We start from the raw sequence: 7,994 nt of genomic DNA, 5'->3' as shown, positions 1-7,994 counted from the left end.
GTGTCAAAAAAACATATCCATATAGTATGAAGATGTATATAGTGTGAAAGTGAGCTGGTCTTCTCTCATTTCCATATGTTCTTTGACCCCGGTGTCCCCTCCCCTCTGCCATGTGTCCATGCTTCTCTCATACACTGGGCTAAGGGCATGTGTGGCTCTCTGTTCTGGCCATGTGCCTCTGTCACTCACTCACATACAAATGCTCAACTGCACGACACACTTCAGCTTGTTTCCATTGCGTTCTCCACTGCTCAGGGGCACAGGCTGTCTACTGTCAAACGACCTTGATCTCTTTTACATTGAAAGATAAATAGTAATATATTAACAGGTGACGTTTTTGGACTTTTAACATGGCGAATGTTTCTTTTTGGCTTGTCGGATTTTTGTTAGCGCTCCTGTGTCCGTTTCAGGCCCACACAGTGAGTGCACAAGAAGTGGAAGATGTTGGAAGTAAAGTGGAAGTTGTAGCTGAGTTTGAGGTTGCAACTGAGGTAGGGGAAGAGGCCGTGAGTGAAGAGGAGGAAGTTGAAGAGGAGGAAGAAGAGGAGGACACCGAAACAGAGGAGGAAGAAACAGTGCAGGAGGATGCGGAGGAAGAGGAAACTGAGGAGGAGGAGGAAGAGGAAGAGGAGGAAGAGGAAGAAGAGGAAGCTGATGACGGGGAAGATGAAGGCGATGCACTGGACGAAGAGGTGGACGAAGAAGAAGCTGCTGTTGAAGGAGGAGAGGAAGTCGAAACCGCAGCGGAGGAGGAAACCGTTGAGGAAGAAGCAGCGGACGACGAAGAAGGTGTGGCTGAAAGTGAAGAAGAAGCAGTAGATGATGAAGACGATGAGGAGGAGGAAGCAGAAGAGGTGGAAGAAGAAGAAGAAGCTGCTGCTGATGAAGATGATGATGATGAGGAAGAGGAGGAAACAGAAGATGAAGATGAGGAGGAAGAGGATGTAGAGGAAGAAGAGGAGGAAGCTGCTGCAGAAGAGGAAGAGGGGGAAACAGACAATGAAGATGAGGAAGAAGCAGAAGAGGAGGAAGAGGCTGTAGAGGAAGACGAGGAGGACGCTGCTGTGGGAGAGGAAGAGGAAAAAGCAGAAGATGAAGATGAGGAGGAAGCGGAAGAGGAGGAAGAGGATGGAGAGGAAGAAGAGGAGGAAGAGGGGGAAACAGACAATGAAGATGAGGAAGAAGCAGAGGACGAAGAAGAGGAAGAGGCTGATGAAGATGATGAGGAGGAAGTGGATGAAGCTGAAGAAGAGGAGGAAGCTGAAGCAGAGATACTTGAAGGTATGACTGTAGTTGTTGATGTGAGTCTAATTGGGTTGATATATTCGTATAAAATGTAAAACTAACTAGATAAAAAAACAAAATCTAAAAGAAACAGCACCCAAACTGCACCCAAAAGGAAATCCCACAGGTTTCCTGTGAATCATTTCTATTGAAGGGTTTTTGGAAAATAGAATGTCGAAGTTCTTTTTGTTTTAGAGTTGCCAATTTTACACACTCATGTCTTTGGACGGTGGGAGGAAGCTGGAGCACCCAGAGAGAACCCACACGTCCCACATGTCCCACACGTCCCAATCGTCTCAGTCCACGGCTGTCTCACGCTTGTCTCAGCTCCTTGTTTACACCTGAGCACACACAACAGCACTGCGTAGGCTGCTCTGACTAGGGTCAGAGAAAAAGCCAGAACTTAATTTGGCTTTAAACGTTTTAGCCAATCTATTAATCTAAATTTAAAAAATCTAAAAAGTATTGTATAAAGGATGGATGTAAAATGCGTCGAAAAGTGAAAAAAAGTAATTAACTTGTACTTTGAGTGCACATTTTCAGTTATGTTTCCACCTCTGATAGTTGGACAGAAAATACTGTTTGTTTTGTGGCAAACCTATGTTGATGGAAACAGAATAAAATAACTGACCACTGTTTACACTACAACATAGCTAATTGAACGCGTTGGACCTTTCATGACATTTAGTAGTGTTACTGTTTCTGTTCTGTGAAAAAGCTTTTGTCACTTACATGGGTCATATTAGTGCCATGCATAGCTGTCCTAAAATAGACTTGAGTTATCAGTGTGTGCTGCCAAAAGACTGAAACAGAACCATTCCCGCAATGTCAAAGCAGTCTTTAATCAATAACAAGAAAGGTAGACGGGAAAAAACGTATAATATCAGTATCAAGTAAAATTGCCATAAGTTGCTCTATAACCGATTTAATAATGTTTTATTTATTTTTTTAATTCAAAACAGTGACCTTTCTTATGGTGAATAGCCCAAAGTGAAAAAACATTTTAATATGTTATTATACATTGAATAAATACCTTTTTCAAAGGTCTTATAACTCACCGTAATAATCACATTAATTGTACCTTGATAACAAAGGTGGGTGAATTAGCCAAAAATGTATTCATGTAAGAGTACACGGATCAAGGAACAAGTAATGACTTAAGAGAAGATATAAGATATAAGCTAGATATTGTTTCTTATGGGTCAACAAAGTTTGTCGAAGTCAGAAAATAAATTAAATAAAGTTGCTTTAAATGTATTATCTGCCCTGAGCAGGAGCTAAAAACGTCCCCAAGTGTGGCCCCTGTCCCTGGTTCTATATCAATGCACATCAAATGGGGACTGAACTATAAAAAGTTCCAAGACCTGAAAAAAACGTAAATACAGTGGGCGTCAAATAGTTAGAATTGTGACATTAGTTTGCAAATCCATTTGATATTTCCACTAACCCTGTCACCGTAGAGCACTGAGGCATTTTGAATCGTATTCGGTGCAAAGGGCCACAAACAACCCGACAATGTCGAATTTGTTGAATGACAAAGTGAATCATAAGAAATTTGGGATTTTACATAGTTTTGATGCCTTCACTCCTTTAATAAGGCTGTGAACATTGATATTGGGTTGGCATAACATAAACATGTTTGAATGTTTCCAATTTTACAGTAAAATGTCTACTTTTTGTGGTTAAAGCCAACTTAGCAGGAGGTTGGAGGGTCAACAAAGATTGGTCTGAGGGCCACATTTGGCCACCAGGCCACAGTTTGGACACCTCTGCCGTAGAGTCTCTGAGCTGTTGGAACCATTGTTTCAGTTCAACTTGAAGAATTTGGCAGGCTACTCTTGCAGTAGTCAACAAATTTCCAGTTGGACCAGCTTCACCATCAGCACATTCTTACTTTTGACCTCCTATAAAAGCTACAAATGTGTTCGGAAAAGTTATAGAAAAGTTGCAGTTAACATAATTGAAAATAGTGAGCTATAAGGGTGGTTAAGAAGTTACAGAGTATTAAGGTCCACTAATCATTTAATAAAATGTTTATTGCATAATAGTTATAAAGCAATAAGAGTGAGTGCCAGACATGGCCGAACTGAAATGTTCAATCAAACAGTTGAAGTCATCAGATTTAACAACATTTTGGCAGAGGGACAAAAATACAACCATTACTGACTGCACGCCCTCAAAGAGTAAGAAGAAAAGTACTGTGACTATGAGAAGTTATATGTCTGGTTATAAATACAATTATTTAATGGAAAACCATAAAGACCGAAACCTACTTTTCAAAAGTACAAAAGTTGATCTATCATTATTTTACCATTTGTTAACACAGTTTTATTTATTCATTTAATTTACAGGTATCCATTTTTTTTAACTTCACCTTTATTTAGGAGACTCTCATACTCTTCTTCGCAGAGTCTGAACAACAGCTCATTTCATACGTTGACGGATTAACAAAGAAATGCTCTGACTAATCCCAGCACACTCAGGTGCTCAAATACAATCATCTGTAAACTGTTACAGGGGAATCGTAAGCTGTTCTTGTCATAACAACTCCTACCAAATAACAAATCCTTTTGTAACTTTAAGCATTCTAACACAAAACACTTGGATATAAGTGAATCCAAGGCATTGATGTAATGTTATGTTTTCTTTGAGGCAGTCGTGGCTGAAGAGGAAGAAACCACAGCAAAAGGACTGCTCTTCCAATCAGGGTCAATATGCCACGTTTGCACTATTTGTGAAGTAAGTCAAACTCTTGTGTCTTCCTGTTGTTTAGAATCATAAGAGTCTGATATATTTGTTCTTTTGTTGTTAGAACTGCGCAGCTAACTGTGGCCACTGTCCCTGTGAAGATGGAGATGAGACAGAGGCTTGTCAGCAGTGTCGCGTAATGGCAATTATAATGATATACCATACTTTGATCAAATATTTTACTGTTTACTGTTTTACTGTAATGACTGCTGGTCTCTTTTATAGGAGTGCGCATCCTGCTACATCTGTCCTTTGTTTTGTGACACAATTTGCTCACCAGGTAACTCTCTATGCCCTGAAAAGAACCGTTTAACCATCACCATTTGGGCAACTTGACTTATCATCTTTTCTTTCCTTTAGGCAGCTTTGTGGACGAGATGTCAGGCTCTCTGTTTCAGTAAGAACTTGACACATTTTCTTTTTTTAAATAAAGGGAATTGTGTAAACTCATATATTTTTTTATTTGCAGGACCTTTGCTTCTTATTTTTGAACAATATGGACTCAGAAAAAGCGTCTTTGAACATCTCTGAAGAAAGCAAAACATCATCATTATAGGAATCTTTAAATTGAATAGGATGTTTTTGTTTATAAATGAATTTTCACAATATTTGCTGAAAAAACATTGTTTCTTTTTTGCATGACTTTATGGGATGTATTTTCTATTTGGCTCTACTGGATGTTTGTCACAAACATTTGACCTTTGGCCCTTTTTCCTGTGACTAATAACACTAAACCCGCTATTTTATCAACCAAGGCAGTCTGGTTTTTAAACATTTCCGTTTGTCTATTTGTGTTTCGTAAATGGTGTACATTGGCTTTGCTCAGATCTCATTTAAAAAAAAGAGACTTTCAGATTCAGAGCAATTATTTTTCTTAATAAACTCTGCCTTTTCCTACATATTGAGATCTTTCTTAACACCAAAAGTTACAGCACAAATGGAAACTATATATTTAACATAACACTACATAATAAGGTGTCTATTTTATAGTGTCTTTTTTTATTACAAATGCTTTATTACTATTAATATTATGCTTTTTTAATACATTTGTGAACAGTGTCCTATCATCTGACTTCAGAGAACACATTGTTTTGTTCATTACACACCTGCATCAACACATGATGCAGGTGTGTAATGAAGCAAGTGTCTCAGCAACACACTGAAGGGCACCAAACCTGTTCAGTCAGATAAGTCAGGATGTATTATACTCTAATTAATCTGCAACACAAAGAAAGTTATTTAAAGGCCTGTGTTTAGAAACGTACAAAACAGTTGAACGTCATGTGACTGAAACTTTTCCTCGTGTATCAAATGTACCTGTATTCTTCATGCTCACAATTGTTCTTCTCAGATGTCACTGAAGTTACATCACTCACACAGTTATGCACATTCAATGTTTTAAAGAGCCTTGAAGGAACTGGGTATTTGAGAAATGACAATAGGCTCGTTAAACAAGTTTGATGCTGTAAAAGGAACGGGAGAGAGGAAAACATTTAAGGTTTATCGGCACATTTGCATTGGTTTTCATTTGAAATAAAATTGTAACCAATCCAATCCACTTCATTTCTAAAGCACAATGTTGTTTCCAAAGTTCTGCACGAATAGAAATAAAATCAACTACACAATAAATAAATCAAAACAAATACAAAAAAAAAAACCTTAATAAAACAATAAAAGTAGACTAATGGACATAGATAAATAAAATCAATACAAGATAAGAAACCACACAACATAAACACTGCCCTGTGGGGGCTTTGGGAAGAAAAAATATTTAAAATCTTACTTACTTACTCCTTTTTATATATTTTTTTGTTTTGCTCAAACCTCAGTTGTCAACTCAAAAGGATGTCACCATGATCATGCAAAAAATACTTTCCGTCACATGTAGTAACTGTACTGCTATTTGTTTTGATCACAAGTTCTTGAGTATACACAATTTACAAGATGCATCTCACATTGTTGTATACACAGAAAACCCTCCTCCCATCATGCACCTCTGCAAGTCTATATGAGCAAAGACTGGGAGCCTCTTCATGCATTTGATAACCTTTGACTGTTGAGAACCCCCAGAAAGGGTAAGACTAATATTATTATTTTGTAATATATGCGATGGTTTGCAAATGGATAGAAATTCAATAATTTTATCATGCATAAATATGTACGCACTTTGGGTTGCCATTATTATTTTTTCCCTATCGTTGTGATTAAATGGTAGATGTTATTTATAATTTAAAGGTGCATTATGTCACTTTTCCTCCTTATCTCCATGGTGATGTTATTTCTCTGCCTGGAATGTCCCATAGAATGGCATTAAACTTTACAGACACTAAAATGACCTTGAATATCATTCCTAATTACGCCCTGGTGATGTCTTCTTGTCTCCATGGAGAGCGATAGGTTTAAGAATAAGGCCATACTGTTGAATATTCCAGGCAATGCGGAAAACATAATGGAGACAAGGATTACGCCTTAAGTTGTGTTTTATTCTCTTATTTAGATGTACCTTTTATTGGCTGTGCTGTCCCTCTATTGCGTTGGTAATGGTATGTAACTTTCAATGACTTGAGTAAAAAGACTGAAATATTTCTTGATCGGTTGATATTTACGTGATGTGTGCTATTCTTCCATACTTAGACGCGGAAACAAAATGGTGTTATTCTGGCTGTGGTAAGTCGACAGTTGTTTTTAATGTAATGTAAATCCTTCTATCGTTCCGATGTCCAATGACAAATGTACGTTCACTTTTGTCAATGAGCTGATAAAAGGGGACTATCAAGTTCATGGACAAAATAAAGCATAAAACAAAGCAATAAAGCACTTGTATTCAGTCAAATCAACCATTTTGGGAAGAATCACTTTACTCATTTAGCGATTTAGGGGAAATCAGCCAGAAGGTGATAAACTCTTTGTGTATGTTTCCTCTTTTTTCAAAGTCCTCTCACCATCTAAGTGGGATGAAATCGAGGGTGCATTTTGTGGAGGAAATAGTCAGTCTCCAGTAAATATTATCCCCAGTGATGTTAAAATGGATGAGGGATTGGGAAACTTCACTTTTGTCAACTTTTCATCTCGAGGGGTCTTTGAGAACATGATGTTCACCGAATACACAGGTAGGCTACAACAACAGAATTTCTACTTTGCACATTGAATGCACCAACCTATAACCTAAATATTCTTTGTGTATACAGTCAAACTCAATTTGAAAGAAAACATGGTTGAATTTCACGGGGGTGGACTCAATGGAACCTATGCACCCATTCACTTTCTCTTTCACTGGGGTGACACAGAACACCACCCAGGCTCAGAGCATCTCCTTGATAACAAAAGATTTCGAATGGAGGTGTGTGTAGGTTATAGCAGCAGAGACGACTGCAACTACTGGACAAAAACATTCAGCTTTTTTTCTTTTCTTTTACTAATCCGCTTTTGCAGATGCAACTTGTGAGCCTGAAAAAGGGTTACACAATGGCTTTGGCAAAACCAGAAGGGATTGCTGTCCTGGCATTCTTCATTCAAGTATGTATTCTGTTCAACCTTAAAGGTGCCATAACATGCTTTTTTCACGTTTCATAGTCTATCCTAAGTGTATAATTGATAATAATAAGGGTTGTGCAACACCCTTAACATAATAGTTAAGAAATATCACCCAGACCTTGGAACCCCTCACCAACCCGGAAATGCAAACGGCTTGGTTTGATATTCTCCCCCACCCTTGCGAAGAACGATCTGGCTCCCCCGCCCAACCCGTGACATAGTCTCAGAGAGCGCGTGTGTGCCCCACCCACCCGTGACGTAGTCTCAGAGCGCGTGTGTGCCCCGCCCACCCGTGACGTAGGCCCCACAGCTGTCTGCTCCGCGCTGCGCCGCTCCTGCCGCGCGACTGAGTAAGAAACGATAGAACTTCAGATCAACACTACTTTGAGACTAAATAAATCTGGTGTTTATTCTACAGCGTGCGCAGA

General features: G+C 38.7%; 2 protein-coding genes across 4 annotated transcripts in view; both read left to right on the top strand.

Moving 5' to 3' along the window:
- Positions 1-184: 184 nt before the first annotated feature.
- On the top strand, positions 185-4,929 carry LOC140368697 (uncharacterized). 3 transcript variants are annotated; one of them, XM_072455723.1, is made up of 7 exons: positions 186-854; positions 942-1,292; positions 3,937-4,023; positions 4,097-4,168; positions 4,258-4,312; positions 4,393-4,429; positions 4,502-4,929. In XM_072455723.1, exons 1-7 carry the CDS (start codon positions 351-353, stop codon positions 4,521-4,523), a joined length of 1,128 nt encoding a protein of 375 aa, XP_072311824.1. In that variant the 5' UTR covers positions 186-350; the 3' UTR covers positions 4,524-4,929. The 3 variants fall into 3 exon arrangements, with proteins under 3 accessions (XP_072311823.1, XP_072311822.1, XP_072311824.1); XM_072455722.1 differs by having other exon boundaries at positions 185-1,281; positions 3,941-4,023; XM_072455721.1 differs by having other exon boundaries at positions 185-1,292.
- Positions 4,930-6,972: 2,043 nt separating this feature from the next.
- Positions 6,973-7,994, top strand: part of LOC140368761 (carbonic anhydrase 4-like) — an 8,491-nt gene continuing 7,469 nt past the window's right edge. Inside the window, exons 1-3 of the mRNA XM_072455822.1 lie at positions 6,973-7,142; positions 7,221-7,372; positions 7,465-7,548. Of these exons, the coding sequence (XP_072311923.1) occupies positions 7,058-7,142; positions 7,221-7,372; positions 7,465-7,548 (321 nt within the window). The 5' untranslated portion in view covers positions 6,973-7,057. The remainder of the gene's footprint in view (positions 7,143-7,220; positions 7,373-7,464; positions 7,549-7,994) is intronic.

Source organism: Eucyclogobius newberryi, unplaced genomic scaffold (assembly GCF_026437365.1).
Source record: "Eucyclogobius newberryi isolate DKJ021-1_F unplaced genomic scaffold, fEucNew1.0.hap1 SCAF_20, whole genome shotgun sequence".
Lineage (NCBI taxonomy): Eukaryota > Metazoa > Chordata > Actinopteri > Gobiiformes > Gobiidae > Eucyclogobius > Eucyclogobius newberryi.
This window is presented reverse-complemented; position numbering and strand designations above follow the sequence as displayed.

What these genes read in the sequence shown, in the direction of transcription:
- LOC140368697 (XM_072455721.1), top strand. Translation starts at nt 351, where the DNA reads ATGGCGAATGTTTCTTTTTGGCTTGTCGGATTTTTGTTAGCGCTCCTG. An exon ending in ACGTTTGCACTATTTGTGAA is followed by an intron (nt 4,024 to 4,096) that starts GTAAGTCAAACT and finishes TTTTGTTGTTAG; the next exon opens with AACTGCGCAGCTAACTGTGG. An exon ending in ATGTCAGGCTCTCTGTTTCA is followed by an intron (nt 4,430 to 4,501) that starts GTAAGAACTTGA and finishes TTTTATTTGCAG; the next exon opens with GACCTTTGCTTCTTATTTTT.